A 17,785-nucleotide genomic window follows, 5' to 3' on the forward strand; every position below is an offset into this window, starting at 1 on the left:
CGTTTTATAAATCTTACCTCCAGCAGTCATCACTGTTTTACATGAAGGCTCCATTCATTTATATTCAATTGAAAGTTAATTTTAAAGAAGACAGCTTTATTTATAAATTATGAGCATGATCAGGTAGTTGGTCATATTGAAGCATCATTACACTGTAAAACCTGATGAGTTCAACTCAAACTGTTTGAGGAAACTGATTGCCTTGAACCATTTAAGTTTATTAACTCAAACAATTTAAGCATGAAAAATTAGTTTATTTGCGTACAAGCAACTCATGTATTTAATGTTAAGGTAACTTGGGTAAATAAAGTTAATAGTACTAATTCCATTCAGTTCATTGAACTTAAAACTAATAAAAATTTTACACTCATATGTAGCATTTCTCCAAACTTATTAAAATGTGTCAATAGAACTGATCTGAATTAAGTAAGACTAACTTGAATGGATCTTCTTCACACAAATGTTTCCACTAAGTTTCAGTTACTCAGTTTTCTTCCACTAAAGCAAATGATTACATTCTAGTTTTGACAACTTAAAACTTTGCTGTAGCTACTCAATTCATCTGAGGAAACTGATTGCCTTAAACCTTTTAAGTCTGGTTAACACAATACAAACACACATGTCTGACAAAACTTAAACAATTTATTTAGTTGAATGCTTAACACTCATAAATAAATAGTTAAACATTTCAATGTAAAACATTTCAATGTTCACAGCTCTCAAAAGTTAGTTTACTCCTCTCCACTTACTTTTGTTTTTCTTTAACTTATTAATGACGTTTTCAGGGAAAACACCCCTTATGATTTGCACAGTACCTGTTTAAACACAAAAATCAGAACTAAAGCACGCAAGCCAAACGATCATTTTTGACATTGCTGACCTTCAACAACAAAACCTGTTGACAACTTTACTCCAGCTCATTTTTCAAGGCCTGTAACTTAGGTTTGAGCTGTTTTCTCCCATCATCAAGATTTAAGAGGACAATCTGGATGAACTCAAAGAAGCCACTTAGCTTCTCAGGGTAGCTCAAATGGAGAGCATAGATCAGTCCAAACAAAATCACCAGTGAATCTGTCCAAGATCTGTGAGACATCACAACCTGATCCTCGAGGACGATTGACACGTGGTGAGTTTCAAAGGGAACTCCTGCAGGCACCTCTTCTTCATTGACCACTGCCACCAGAGCCACTGCTCCCTCTTGGGTTGCCTCCAACTCATCCTGAAAAGGAAATACATGTTCAGTGTATGTGAGTGTAATTTTACAAATAATCAAGCTTATAAAAAGGCTAATGATGAAAAAGAAAACATCATTACACCATTGCTTCCAGATTTTTACATGCAAGTCGAAGCAATGTGTAAGCTTAAGCAAATAAATGCTTGGCCATAATTCCATGTATTAGTTCAGCAATATGGTGTTTCACTGTACTAACATCTTATGCCAAGCTAAGAGTTCAAGATTATTTATTATTATTATTATTATTATTATTATTACCCTCAATTCGTCCTTCCATATAATGAGGGGGGAGTTCTAGTCTGTCTTCTCGTTACCAATGTTTAGCTCAGAATATCTTAAGTGATCAGGTTACAGATAAGGTTTCTCTTTTTTAACTGTTTCAAGACATAATCAAAGTCACCCCGATCATGTCAAATCCCTTTGACATTTGTGAGGATCTGGACTTATTGTAGAAGCTTTCTTAGTTTAGATGAGCACAAACAAAATACACAATGATTATCAAATCAACTACATGGACAGAAATCAAAAGAGAGATGAGTAGGGAGTCTATGACGCTCAGTTATTTTATAAACTTTTAATTTGTGTTCCAAATTTGGGAGCAGATAATCTGTTAAATTAGTCTTTATGTGCGTGATGAGACCTGATTTTTAAGCACATTTTAAAAATGTGTGTAACCTGAACCTCACTTAAAGGATAGCCTTGAAAAAACCTTAACCAATCCTAATACTAAGACTAAGACTCAAATGCCATATGTCTATGTAAATATTTTTGGTGTGTATAATCATTCCTCCTGTTCATACTGGCTGTGAAGAGATCCCTTCATAACACAACTACACTAAGAGATGGAGGACTAAATCCAGTCATCGTTCTATGTGAAACTGACTTCTAAAGTTCAGCCGAAGTAAATATGAGGCTTCAGCAATCTGAGTTACACTAATCAACTGGGTATCTTCCAAAGTTGTTCCTTTTAGTACAAAATTCCTTGTCTTTCTAGTCACATGTAGGTTTATTGTTGGGACAAAACAGTGACGACAAAGCTACAAGTGACTGCCAAGATGAAGATCCCCTATTGGTTAGGGAGGGATCTCGTTAGAGCCCATATGGACATGAGGAATGATTACAGACATCAACAACTCTTTACGTGGACACATGGACATGTGAGCATTGCATTAAGATAGACCTGAAAACATGCAAGCCAATAACTGAATAATTAATAATTAATTTTTGGAATAATTTGGAAAATTATTATCTTTTGTAAAACATTTTTTACATGGCATTTTGAATATATTGTTACACTCCCAACACTAGGCCGGTAAGCAAACTGCAGGAGGTCCAGCTGTGTGCTCACCAGTGGTCTCACGTGACTCAGGATGATCCTCTCCAAAGTCTTCATCAGGTGAGAGGTCAAGACAACAGGCCTGAAATGGTTAGGCTCCTTGGGGCGCTGGGTTTTAGGTACCGGGACCACACAGGAGGTCTTCCACGGGGCCGGTACTTTCTCCAGGCTCAGGCTCAGATTAAACAAGTGTATGAGCACACCACAGAGCTGATCTGCACAGTCCTTCAGTAATCTGGGGCTGATGCCATCCGGGCCTGGGGCCTTTGACACTTCACCTGATCAACTGTTATGGAGAAGGGGGTGGAAGATGACTGAGGTGAGGATATGGGGGTAGTGGGGGTGAGAGGGGGAAGTTGTACTGGTGGGGAGGGGAGGGCTGTAGGTGAATGGGAGTTGAAAGTAGCAGGTTGAGGAGAGGAGGGGGAGCTGGCCCAGGGAGGTGTGAAGAGGGTGCAGGGCAGGTAAGGGGGGAGGGGGCAGAATCAAATCTGTTGAAGAACAGATTCAGTTCATTTGCCCAGTTCTTGTCGCCGCAGCTCAGGTCTCTCCTCACTCCTTTTCCGTGGCCAGAGATGTTTTGCAGTCCACTCCAGACATCTCTGGTGTTATTCTGCACCAGCCGCTCTTCCAGTTTCTGTCTGTAACAGTCCTTCCCTTTCCTGATTTTCTGTTTGAGTTCCTTCTGGACTCTGCGCAGCTCCTCCTTGTCCCCCGATCTAAAGACCCTCTTCTTCTCGTTCAGCAGGGCCTTAATCTCGGAGGTCACCCAGGGTTTATTGTTGGCGAAACAGCGTACTGACTTGGAGGGCACAGTGCTCTCCACACAGAAGTTTATATAGTCTGTGATGCAATGGGTCATGGTGTCGATGTCGATGTCGTTATTAAACGTTTCTTTCTGAACCACTGAAGCAGGAATTGGGCTGCTTGCAAACTATGCCTAAATTTTGCACAGCTCAGTAAGCTAGCACATTTCAGCGTTCACACAATGTACTTTTACAATTCAAAACGGCATGACAAACAGTAACACATGCTGTGCAAAGCACCAATACAAAAAAAACTTACCTCATGTGGAAGACAAAACCCTATCTGTGTCCTGAGTCGCCAAATCAATTATTTCATTAACAAACATACCGGAGTCCAGCGGGTCCTCCTGATCTTCTCCGTTATTCCAGTGCTGAGTGCAAACTGGTCCGAGCCGGTCACATCCTCTTTTTTCTCTCAGTGCCGCGTGCGCAAAGACCAAAGTGAACGGCAGGGCAGAATGCAACAAACAGGGTTTCCCAAACACAAATGAAGAGTGAATAAAGTTTAGGTCGGCAACTAACTTTTTTGATTAATTGTTTAGTTATATCATCAGATGCCTTGTTTGTCCTACCAACAGTCCAAAACCCAAAATATTAAATTTACAATAAAATTTAAACTTAGAATTTTAAATGTACTGATTTACTTATTTACTTTATTTGAAAATGTACTTACATGATTATTCAATTATTTTGTCAATGACTAGTAATACTTGTTTTTTTTATGTGACTAACATCAAATCTTCACACATTGGGAGATCATTTCAAGAACAATCAAGAATTATTTGAAATCAAAAAATTGAAAAATCCTAAGCCATACTCAGCATACTATAGCAACCCATCAGAGGGGCTTACATTTTTGTAATGATATAAAGTCAATTTAAAGAAAATGAGTCAATGGAACAAACTGGAATTATATCACCAATACTTAAAATGCTCCAAAAATGTAAGTGAACTCAAAACAACTGAGTCATTACTTCAACAATTCATTTTTGAGTTAAATTCATGGGAACGAGTGACTCCAACTTTTTTCCAAGATTAAGTTATGTTAACTTACTTCTTTTATTAAGATGTACTGTTAGGTTTTACAGTGTAGACTGAGCATAATTGCTCCTCCTTTGAAAACATGCTGTCGCAAGTGAAAGCCTACAGTGGAAAAACAAGGGGTGGATGGCTGATCATTTGGGGGCCTTTTGTGCTCAAAATATAAATGAATAATAATGATAATAATAACAACAACAACAACAATAATAATAATAATAAATGAGTAAATGTATAAATACAAGAATAAATAAATGTATAAATAAATAAACGAATGTAAAAATTCAACAATAGTGTTTTTTATTACCATTTTTCATTTATTTATATACACTGTTGCTCATAAAGTTGGAATAAAATATTTTTTACCTCTTTCCATAAAATGATTGTGACAATGTGATTTATTTCATTTCACCTGGGTAATAGGGACACATAATGTAATCATTGCACCTGGTCAAAAGTGATTACTGATGCATTTAAATAGGAATAAACAGAGGATTGTGTCTGAAAACAAAATTAGTCCAACTTTATGGGCAACAGTGTATATAATTATTTCTTTCTGTATTTAGTTATTTATACTCATGTCAAAGTGAAACTGTTAAGCTCATGGTGTGCACTTAACTGTGAACTTTTCCTTTGTATTACCAACAGATCTCAGAGAACCTGGGTAAGATGTACAGTGAAATGATCTTCGTCCATGGCTTTGTTCACTGTGACCCACACCCAGGCAATGTGCTGGTCCGAAAGTGTCCCCAGAGCAAGAAGACAGAGATTGTCCTGCTGGATCACGGCCTTTATCAGGTGGGAAATCTCCAGGCTGCACGGACATAAAGAAAATACCACTGGTTCTAATATTGCCTTCCATTTTTCATGCTGCTGACTGAGGCCCTGAGTATATAGGCAGAGTAACAAACAAACATGAAGATGTCAAGATGCACATAAAATAACACATGGTCACCACACACTTCCACAGGCACACTTATATTAGAGCTGCAGCAGGATAAAAGCTTTTTGATAAACAGCTCATTTAACGTCATTCTTGGCAGAGTGCAGTGTGCTATGTTTGGATTGGTTCACCACAGCCTTAATTATAAAGGCACAAATATGCACACTCATGTTGTACACACACATGCTTTTTGATTGTTAACACACTTGCTTTAACAAACACCCACAGGTCTGATATGAGTCTGTTTATTGCTTGTTTCTGTATTCATGAAGGGACTTTAGTGATAAATATGCAACTCCTTCATCTTTGACACACACACACACACACACACACACACACACACACACACACACACACACAAACACACACACACGGACAGACTTCCCTTCAACCATAATGGCACCAATTTATTCCTAATGACTTCAAATTTCAGCTGTCATTTTGGAGTAGAATATTAATCCACTCTTCAAATACACACATACACACACAGTCATTTCCAGCATCATTACCAGTAGGGTACTACACTTTGTGTGTGTGTCTAAAGTGCTTAGTTGGGGGACAATCAATCAATGCATGTTGCTGGTCCTTGTTGTCGAGATACCTGATGTCAGAAACATACTGCCTGCCTCTAACTCATGACAACAAAACAATGGAAATACTTGAATTGATAAAGACAGGCAGGTTGGGTTCAAGGCTCATTCTTGAAGTACTATAGAGCGATGTTCTAATAGTTTTGGATTAGTTTTACCTTTATGTTTCCAATTTCAGTTTAGTCTTAATTTGTTTTTAAAGCAGGTTTGCTCGTTTAGTGTAGTTTTATTTTTTGAAAATGCTCAGTTTTCATTTAGTTTTTATTTGTGTCAGTGTTAGTTTTAGTTTTTTGTAAAATGAACAACTTAAAATGAACTCATCCATGAACTGGACTATCCAGCTGCAGCTCTGTGGCTCATCACTGCAGTTAATTAACTACAACATACTTGACATCATTAATATAGTGAATGTTTTGGACACTTAAAGTGCATATGTACTGGTCATACACTGAGAACCAATCAGCTATAAGCTACTGCTCCATCTGACACAGCTAAATAACTGAAGATAGATTTAATATCCTCCTAAAACACCAATTGATGTATGGAATAATCTGACAAAGACCAAAACTTAAGACATTTTCTCCATAATTTTAGTTTATTTTAGTTTTGTAAAGAAACAATACAGTCTCACTTTTTTCATAAAGCCTCATTTTTATTTTTATTTTTATTTCAGTGAACAAAATGTTTTTTCACATCTAGTTTTGGTTATTTTGTTAGTTTTAGGTAATGATAATAACCTTGCTATAGAGCAATGGGTCCTCATATTGTTTATGTTGTACAAGAGGATGCATATTAACATGCTCAAACATGCAGATGGCGCTATTCATGTCCTGCTGTTGATTTAATTCTGCTGAACAGTGAAGACTTTCTCCACTCTCTGAATTAACCAGTGATGATCTTCACTAGGAGGCTATGAAAGAGGAGCTCTAGGTGACCAGTGGCTTTGTTGCTTAGAATCTTCAATAAAAAATAAAGACTGAGTACAATAGAAAATGCAAAGCACAAAAATACAGATGTTTGTGATACAAATGCAATTTATTGTTTACTGTTTGCAGTACCATAATTTATCATTATCATCATTCCCCCCTCATCTCCCCTCCAGATCCTGCAGCCAGACTTCAGACTGGACTACTGTCGGCTGTGGCAGGCTCTGATTAAGGGGGACATATCCAAGGTGGAGCGTTACAGCCGGAGACTGGGCGCTGGAGATCTGTACCCGCTGTTTGCCTGTGTGCTCACCGCTCGCTCCTGGACCGCAGTCAATGCCGGCATTAGTTCTGTGCCTGTCACACACACTGAGGTATGATCTCACACACACACACACACACACACACACACACACACACACACACACACACACACACACACACACACACTATTTATCTGTCCACAGCACAGCAATCATCACAGTCAATGTAGCTACAGTTGGAACTGGAAGTTGGAAGAACAAAAACAAAGTAAACATACATTGTGAATTGCAGTTACAAAGCTCCAGTGTGGTGTGGGCCATTAGATGTACAGATTCAAACTGAAGCGTAGCAGTTCCCTCTGACACGCTGGAGATGAACCCAGGGATGAAATGTATAGATTGGGTGTTAGAGCTTGATATCTGGTGGATGCTTCAACATGCAAGTAAAAGTGAAATCTGCATCTCTACGTATCAGAAGAACCACGCAGGAAAACCTTTTTTTGTGAATTTGAACTGCCCCTTTATTAAGCTTTGATAGTTTTTGAATGCAATTTCAGGCCAAGGGTGATTTATTTAACAACACATTGGAAACATGTTTGCAATTAATTTATGATTGATGTGGTGACAGATTCTTTGGCAACACATACCTGTCCACATTCTTTAGTGGCCTTTGGTTTGGGGCTGTTTTTAGTCCACAGCAATGTAGCTGATATGAGGTGATTTTAGCATAGTATCCAAACAGGGAATCACAATTTCACCTTCTCAACTTTTTAGTGATGCACTCTGACCCAAAAAGTATTTTTCCCACACACAACCATTGGAAAAGGAGCCATTGTAAAACAGTAAATAAATGGTAAATGAGCGTCACAAACTCAGAATGACTTATCAGTATTTGATTCATTTGGTTCAATAACATTTGGAAAGTCTACATGAGCCATGTCATTAAATAATTCCATTTCATTCATGTGTGGTGGGAGCCAACAGGAAGTTGGGTTAGGGTTGGTCTCGGAGAGAATCTCTCATGACCATGAGCTACAGGCAGAGGAAACATGGACATGTGATAGAGTCAGCAGAAGTCTTTTCAGCATAGGTGCCAAGGGTACTGTTGGCCATGTAGTGTAACAGGTTAGTTTTCCCAATTCAAGGAGGACCACATATTGACACTAAACATTAACATAAACGTTAACATGACTAGAATTGGAGTAATTAGGTTTCTCTTCAAGATAAGATTGTTTATAGAATACACCAGCAGAAACTTGTTTGTGTGTGTGAATATCCCTTTACCCACAGGGGTTCCACATGCCATCTGTGCTCAAGAGAGAGTTTATTTATACCTCTCTTATGCAACATTTTTTGGAGCTGGCAAAAGCACTGCACAACAGTCTGCTACAGTGTGCCGCCCCCTCTAATAAGATGGGCAGTGCAAGGCGGGATTGGGCAGGGTCCAGTACATGAATAACTCCTTGTGTGTGTTTTGGTATTTCTCAAACTGAGATGTATATATTTGGGGAATCGTGACTTAGATTTAACATTACATACAGTACATAGCATCTCTCCTTCAAACCTGAACATGTAAATGCTAAATATGTGCTGTATCTACAGGAGAAGAGGTGTGAAGTACTGCAGCATGCAGTGATGGTAGAGAACAAACAGACTGACTGTTGTGATTTGTAGAGAATTAACACAATTGGAGCTAAATGTTACATTGGTCCCAAGGGTGGCGCTAGAGCAGAGGTCATGGAGTGATTATGCTTAAAATCAAAGATTTATTATAAATAACTATTTTTAGATATATAAATAACATTCAGGATTGATGTTATGGAAGTTCAAGATTACAAATATTACAACTAGAAACTTCTACATTTTCTGAAGAAAATGTGACCCCAGGGTGTCACCATACAACCAGATCCCTTTCTTTGTTCTCCCTCTCTTCTCTCCTTGGCTTATTCAGGAGCAGCAGCTCCTCTCTTCTCTCTGAACCTCTTTAAAGAGCAACAAGGCCCCTGGCCCAGGTCAGCCCTGCTACCTGAAACTCTTGCAGGCCTGCTTAAAGCATGCTCACTCTCACTCACTCTGCTCTTCAACAGCAGTGACGCGAGTGGACAAGTTTACTTCAGCGGTTATGACACAAATTATACGAGCTGATTATCTGAGCAACCAGTGCCACAGCAGTTAGCGTGGAACAGCTAACTCTAAGCCGAACAAAGAGAGACCACACAGGCAGACAGGACTTCACTCCTTCAGGAAGCAACACAAATTCACTGAACTTTACCAGGACACTGAAAAGGATCTTTCTCCTTGTTCCAAGGACTGGGTAACATTAACTGGGCCTAACTTCACCTAGAAAAGCATAGCACTGCATGACAAAGTTCATTATTATTAACTTAGCATCAGGTCTCTTAACCTTCGTCAATGTACATGTAGATGTTGGTTAATGTATCCACTTAGTACGATGGTGTAATGTTTGCTTAATTTGTGGTTAGTCAGACAGTTGATTTGGTATTTGTGTAACACATTTGTGTAGTACATCTCAGTATTAGAACCTGCATGCGAGCCTTCTCCTTCTACCCTGAGTCGACATGAGCTTGGCTAACAAAGAAAACTCACACCTTCCCTTCCCCACACCATGTGGTCTCAGCTGCCATTTTAAGTAGTTTCTTTGTTTACCACCATGTTGTGGTAATCTTCTCTTTTAAGGCCAGCTACCATTTTGAATCGGCCATATTGCCTTTGCTGTGTCCTCACAGGCACCCCCCCACACACACACACAGACACACAGATACACACACACACAAACACACACACACACACACACACACACACACACACACACACACACACACACACACACACCTACACACACACACACACAAACAGTATAAGTATAACTACTGGTGTGTTTAATGTTGCACAAGGGAGAATGTTGCCAACCTCTACTCATCAGAACTTTGATCCTCCAACTTTGCCTTACTGTCGATATGGTAATTTGGTTATGGTTATCAAGTTAATTATTAATCAGAGTTCCAGATTAATAGTAATAATTTGAGACTGAATCAATATTGGCTACTCTAACCTATTTTAAGCTGGTGCCCCCAAGGAATTTAATTCATTTTAAAGTTATTATTTAATATTAATATTTTGATGTGGCTCTGCTCTTTGCAATCAGTGGGCAGGAGAGAACAGCCTGTTCAGTTGACCAATCACCAGTCAGACAGAGACGTGAATGAGCTGTGAATGGGCATACCTAACGATCAATCACTGATCCCTGTCTTTATTTTAAATGAATTAACTTTACTAAGTTTGATTTCATTGAGTTAACAATGGTGATTTTTTTCCAGTTCTCTGTTCATTATACTTCAGTTACAGTCCATGCAACAGTCTGCATAAGACTGTGGAGTAAAGTTTGTCAGCCCTCTGGGCCCCCTAACAGCCTGGGGCCCCAAGTAGCATCTGAGTGCTTTTGAGCTGAGACAGAGCTTAGTGAAAAATGGCTGAGCGCACCACTTGAACTACTGCAATTTAATAAACAATGGTGCCTCATATCAGCAAAATTCTAACACCATTAGTGCCCCAAGACCTTCCTGTACACATTTGTGCTTTATGGTGTTTCTAGAGCCAAAAATGTGGAAACAGGAGTGAGTTAAGGTATTATGTGTATTATGTATTATGTTTTATGTTTTCCTCTGAAAATCTGCTTCTGTATTTTACATTCTCTGGAAGAAGACACATTTTCCTACATTTTGGAAAGGAATTATGTATCAAGAGTGAAATTTGTGGCCGTGAAGAAGACTTAAAGAAAAGTTCTTCTGACCAGTTGAAGAGCTTCTCTCCACTCTGATCTGCTGTGATATCCCCCACTCAAGCCTGACGCAATACACACCTGTTATAAACTCAGAAATTGTAAGAAAAAAAGCATAAAACTTAAACTGAAAGATATCAAAAAGCCAACTACAAGTTTAGTACCTAAAAGTCTTGGGATCAAATTAAAGTTTAAATTAATTAGCTTAGAGTATGCAGAAGTAATTGAAGTTCAAAGAGAAATGAGGTTTCAGGGATTTGATCATTGTTTCCATTCATTTCTATGGTGAGACAATTGCATAAGTTTAATATTTCAAAAATATAAATACCAGACAAAAGAAAAGTACAAGCAGAAATGCAGCACTAGTAATGCGTGGAACTTACGGAAGAAGAATAACTAAAATCATGATTTTTCATTTATGTATGATAAACATACAAATATAAAGAAACTACATAGTTACAATCAAAGTGAAAATCAAACTGAAGAACTGCCATTATGTTAAGGAAATCAAATATGATATAGATTTCTCACAAATAATGGACAAACATTATGTTAAAATGGCATTTCAACTTGGATTTTTTAATGGCAGTCTGTCAAACTTAACCAAGATAGATAGATAGATAGATAGATAGATAGATAGATAGATAGATAGATAGATAGATAGATAGATAGATAGATAGATCTTGACTGAGGTTTTCTAAAGCCTCATGTCAGCAGGGACAAAGGATCTCCTGAACCTCTCTGTTCTGCAGCGCAGTGAGATGAGACATTTGCTGTAGCTATAGCTGCTTCTCTGTCCTGCCAGAATGTTGTGGGAGGATGGTTGGTTTTGTCTAAGATAGCCTCCATCTTACATTGCATGTGTCTTTCAACCACAGTTCAGAGTGAGTCCAGACTCCTGCCAAGCACATACCCAGCTTTTTTGAACAGCTTGTCCAGTCTCCTTGTGTTCATGTTGGCCATGCTGCTACCCCAGCAGACTGCGTCACAAAAAGTACACTGGCCACGACTGACTGAAACATGTGCTTTCCGTGCCAGGACCTGAGCCTCCTGAGGAAAAAGAGCCGGCTCTGTCCATTCCGGTAGATGGCATCCGCGTTCAGGGACCAGTCCAGTTTACTGTCCAGGTGCACACCTGGGTATTTATAAGTGTGCACCACCTCAGTGTCCTTCCCTCAAATGTTGACTGACTGAATGGACGGCCTAGACCTCTGAAAGTCCCTGACCATCTCTTTGATCTAAGAGTTGTTCAGAAGGAGGCAGTTCTTGTCGCTCTATTCGCTGAAGGCCATCGTCAGATCCCTGTTCTCCTCTTCCTGTCTGTCCCTGATACACGCCACAATAGCTGTGTCATCCAAGTATTTCTGGATGTGGCAGGACTCAGAGTTGTATCTAAAGTTCGCCGTATACAGGGTGAACAGGAGCGCCACCACAGTCCCCTGTGGAGCACCAGCACTGCTTGTCACTGTCACTGAAACACAGTTACCCAGCCTGAAGTACTATGGTTGTCTTGTCAGGTAATCCACAATCCAGGACGTGAAGCAAGGATCCACCCCCATCCCTTCCAGCTTGTCTTTAAGAATGGGGGTTTGGATGGTGTTAAATGCACTTGAAAAATCAGCCACTTCAGGGTCTTCATGATGTGTGATATGAGGGCCACCAGTGTGTAGTCATTAATCTCAACCGGTTGCCCTACTTTAGGTACCAGAACCAGACATGATGTTTTTCACAGGACCGGGACCCTCTCTGTTTGTAGTATTAGGTTGAAAATCCTCTGGAGAGGCTCAGCCAGCTGGGCTTCACAGTCCTTTAACAACCTTGGACACACACCATCCGGGGCCGCTGCTTTTCCAGGACAAAGCCTCTTGAGCTCTGCCCTCACCTCCTTTGCTGTAAAGGACAGGAGACTTGACCCCAGTGTGGACGGAGTTGCGGATGCAGTGTTGGGTTGTGGAGGAGATGCCGTAGGAGAAGCTGCCGCTGAAGCAGTGGGAGAGATGTTGCCTGTCTATTTATAGCAGTGATGGTCCTCACTACCCTTCCACATCTCTCTGGTGTTGTTGTGCTGCAGGTTCCTCTCTACTTTCCTTTTGTAGCCCTCCTTCACCTGCTTCAATCTCCTCTTCAGCTCTTGTTGCACACACCTGTCTCCATCCCTGAAGGCCTCCTTTTTTCTGGTTGAGGAGGGTCTTGATGTTACTGGTGATCCAGGGTTTCTTGTTTGGAAAGCAGTGTACAGTCCTTGCTGGTATTACAGTGTCCATACAGAAGTTAATATATTCTGTGGTACTTTCAACCATTATATCAAGGTCAGAGTCATTGCTTTTATCATTTTCCTGTGACTCCAACAGTACATTCCAATCTGTGCACTAAAACAGTCATTTAGAGACTCAATGGCCTCATGGGTCCAGTTCCTGAATGAGTGGATGGTTGCAGCCTGCCTCAGTACACAAGGCTTGTAGAAAGGTTGAAGAAAAACAGATTATGATCTGATCTGCCAAGTGGTGGTAGAGCTGAAGCAGTGTACACCTCATTAATGTTTGTATACAACAAATCAAGTGTCTTAATTTCCTTCTTGGGACAGTCAACATACTGAGCAAAGCCAGTCAGGTGAGAGTGACATGGTGATAATGATGATAATGATGATGATATTTCAAGGAAGCCTTGTGAATGACGTCATACGTGACTACAGGCTTTGCTCTTGGTTGAATATAAACAATAATATTGTTGATGTGAGAGAACTCCCTCGATACATAGTATGGTCAAAGACCAACTACCAACAATATCCTGACAGCAGATCTTCTCCTTCACTTCCTTCTATTGTTCACAAGCACCTGTTTTCTTTTCACTTGCTCTGGCGTCTCTGTCTGCTCATACTGCAATGAAGCTGGGTAAATCCACACAACGGTTGGGAGTGTTGTCGTTTAATCAGGTCTCTGTGAAACACATGAGACTACACTCACTATATGCTCACTGGTTCTTCACAATTGGCTCCAGTTCATCACATTTGTCAGCAAGGGAGTTAACATTTCTCATGAGGATCGATGGTAAGAAAGGCTTATATCTCCACCTAGCCTTTCGCTTAGCCCCAGCTCTGCATCTGCAGTATGGCTTCTTCAGCTCTGCCGATATGGGATGTTGAACTCCATATCTGGTACACTCTGGTACAAGCCAGGAGTTCTTCCTTCAGGTCAATCCGCAGCAGCACGCTGCTTTTTGGCTCCAGGCTCCGTGGCAAGGAGCAGAGCGTTGCTCTCCCGTGTCCGGCAGGGCCGGTTTTGACAAGCTTTAACGACGTCTTTCTTCTCCATAACCAAAACATTTCATGACAGAAGACGTGGCAAAAAGCACATAATCAAAGTCATCCACTCTAAAATGAAAGGGGTTGTTGAGGATCACATAGAGCTGCCTGCTGTCAGACAGCACGTTCCTAATGGGAGACACCACCTTCCCATGTCTGGACAGCTCTCTGCCCAGAAACTCATTACTGATGAATGGAGGCTCATTGGACTGCAACACAGACTAAAACATTGATCAGTGAACAGTGATCCCTGTCTCCACCATCCTGTTCACCTGCTCCACCTTCTCCACAAAGAGGACCACAGCACCGTTCATACGAGCAGCCGATTTTACTGCATCCTGGCCAATCACCCCTCCCACAGCAAGGGCCACCTCCTCCACCCACTTTGATGCCGTGTTTCCCCATCAGCCTGGGGAGGTCACCAGTGTTTACCATGATGTCTGAGACGCTGACCAACCAGACGAAGCCTGGCCGGAAAAACCACAAAAAACAAGCCCTAAAACTAAAAACTAAACCTCAACAAAACACACCAACAAACTAACAACTACATCAACAACTACAAAACAAACACAGAAAAAAACAACTACAAGCCTCTAGACACCATGCTCAACACACTCAGTCAGTCCACTCAGAGAGAGAGAAAGAAACAGAGAGAGAGAGAGGGCTAGAGAGCGAGACAGAGAGAGAGACATTGAGAGACAGAGACAGACAGAAAGAGAAATGTGTTAAATGTCTCAGTTAAAGAGATAAACAGTGACATTGTGATTTCATTTGTGCTTCCTTCAGTTTCCTCACGGCTCAGTGATTTGACTTTTTCATTAATTTCCTGTCTGCTCTGTCTCTATTGCTTACTGTTCTTTATTGTCATCTTCTGAGCTCCTCCCCATTTTCCTCAAGGTGTCTCTCTTCATCACCTCACTCTGTATTGACAGTGAGGACAATTTGTTATTTGTGCTTATTTAGTTTATGAAGATGTAGGACCCATGTGTCAAAAATGATGAACTGGCCTGCACATTAAGCATGAAAATGTTTTTCTCTCAAAATACATTTTATTTTCTTTTAATTTTTGAAATACAAGACCGAGAGAATTTTATGATTATTCAGTGCATTCAAGATCACACTGAGTTTTGTTGTGATTGGTTGTGAATATCAGCAGCAGTTTTCTGAGAAGTCCTTATATAGTTTGCAGTCTTTTTTTTCTTTGTTTTATCTGTGATTTTTGGTGCAAATGAGCAGGAAGAGACCGTGACTCCTTAAAGAACTCCTTCCAAGAAAAAGCAACAGCATCAGTAACTTCACAAACTAGTTATGTTAACGTTCAATAGAGCCAAAACATTGCAGAATGAGGTTGTCTTCCTTTAATTATGACCACAACCATTCCCTAACCTTAGCCAAGTGGTTATTATTTTAATCATCCCAAACCATAGCACAATGATAATATTAACATTAACCACCATGTTTCCCAAACCCTCACCAAGTCTGTGCCTAAACCTGACCAAAGCTTAATCCAGAAATCTCAGATGAAATACTTTTTTTTTTTTGCAACAGATTAAAAACACACATGATCAAACAATTCTGTGTTGTCATTTGGTCTGAATGTCAGTAGGTAAATATGAGTGGCTTGTGAGTTACCCTGTAACTAATAAACTGCACCCTGCATGAGCTGAGCTCTGTCTCCTTCAATATCATTACATCATATCACACACTAAATATAACAGCATGTGGATCTTAATAAGTAAGCGAGATATCTGAGGCTAATGTTATTTTATATTATTATTGACACAAAAATTCATGCCTGAGTTAGCTAATGTTTCATGTGTTCACTGAGCTGCGTTGCTTTGGTGAACTAGACATGCCCCCAGTGTGATAAAAACTAACTTTACCAGGACAAAAACCTGTAGAAGGTGGCTTCAGAGGAGAAAAATATAATGTCTTTGCAAAGAAGCTGGATTATTATACTATTGAGGGAATTAAGATTGTGTATTTTATGCATTCATCAGCATAATAATATTCTGATGTGAGAGTGTGTGAAAGGGTTTTCTTCTCCCTCAGTCTGTCTCCCACTTTAGCTGAGATGAAAGCACCCCATCAATGTAGGCCATCTTTCTGTCATTTTTATATCCCCTGTTACACACACGCACACACACACACACACACACACACACACACACACACACACACACACACACACACACACACACGCACACCTACACACAAACACACACACACACACACACACACACAGTTGTGAAGACATTTGGAGACATTACTGTTGCCACAACCACTCATCTGCTTTGCTTTGTCTTTCTTCTGACATCTCCTCTCTTCTGCCCTTTGCTGCTCCCTCTCTTCTCTTTGTCCTCTCTAACCGCTCTCTTAGGCATTGATAATTTTTTTGTCCTGTTTCTAACAACTGATGATGCATTCCATTAGTGTTCATGCAATCACATGCAGCAAATGCCGAGTGCTTTTAGAGCTGTGGCTTTTTGCTGCCCTTCTTTCTCATGCAGGAATATTTATTTTCTAATGAATGTTTCTTTTTTACACATTGAAAGCAGAGTAATTAGTCCAAAATATAGACAGTTTGTGGTTTAACAAGGCTAGTAAATTTTTGTCTAGGGTTGGATGATATGGCCAAAAATATCAGATCTCGATTTTTTAATTACGAAAACTTCTTTGAAGCATCCTTTTTTTTTTGCTTGATTGGATTTAGTCTCTTCTAACTCTCTCTGTGAGAGATGTTACAGTAAATCCAGCTGAAATCACAGCTCAGTCTTTGTCTTTAACTGATGTGTTTGGTGATCTTGTCAGATAACGTGGTTATAAAATCTGGACTTTAGCAGCAGCTTTAAGTGACTGCTCATTAACATGTAGTCTTAATGGACCATGTTTCAGTCACTGTTTCAAACTTTTTCTGTTGTCATGACAACAGAAAAATACTGTATATATGAGCACAGAGATGAGTAGAGAAGAGAACAGAAGAGCTGAAACCAGCTGACACTAGACTGAAACCAGCAATTACTAGACTGAAACCAGCTTACTCTAGAATGAAACCAGCTGACACTAGACTAAAGCCAGTTGATAGTAGACTGAAACCAGATGATACTAGACTGAAATAAGCTAAGACTTAACTGAAATCAGATGACACTAGGCTGAAACCAGCTGACACAAGGCTTAATTCGAATAGGACTATAGGCAGCTATAGGTTCTGATCTGGTCTTGTTTAGCAAGAATAACTACAGACTTGAACAACTAGCAAAGCTGTCATCCTTATGCGCCACCATCACCCACTTTACTATAATAGTCAGTTTCAGCACAGGTAAGAGATATCTTCACACTAATTAGTGCCACGGGTGCTCAGCTCCAAGGCACTCCTCTCAGCTATTCTAGCTGTAGAGGAGTGCAGAGCCCCGAGGCATCTATTAATATTCTGTTTCGGGTTTATTATTCTTCCGCCAAATTTCGGCGCGTAACTCGTCCCGCAGCTTTGAGAAAACCCCGGTAATATATACATCAAAACGTGCGTCTTGATCCCGCAAGGGGTGCTAT

At 40.1% G+C, this 17,785-nt stretch overlaps 1 protein-coding gene across 2 annotated transcripts in view; it reads left to right on the forward strand.

Annotated features, from left to right (window-relative positions):
• adck1 (aarF domain containing kinase 1) overlaps positions 1–17,785 on the forward strand; it is a 106,388-nt gene that overhangs the window by 63,259 nt on the left and 25,344 nt on the right. For both annotated transcript variants that reach the window (XM_023406735.2, XM_023406736.2), the window contains exons 8-9: positions 5,063–5,212; positions 7,050–7,247. In XM_023406735.2, coding sequence (XP_023262503.1) covers positions 5,063–5,212; positions 7,050–7,247 — 348 coding nt within the window. The remainder of the gene's footprint in view (positions 1–5,062; positions 5,213–7,049; positions 7,248–17,785) is intronic.

Source organism: Seriola lalandi, unplaced genomic scaffold, assembly GCF_002814215.2.
Source record: "Seriola lalandi dorsalis isolate HSWRI2012SDOR001 ecotype SW California unplaced genomic scaffold, Sedor1 jcf7180002054316, whole genome shotgun sequence".
Classification (NCBI taxonomy): Eukaryota; Metazoa; Chordata; class Actinopteri; order Carangiformes; family Carangidae; genus Seriola; species Seriola lalandi.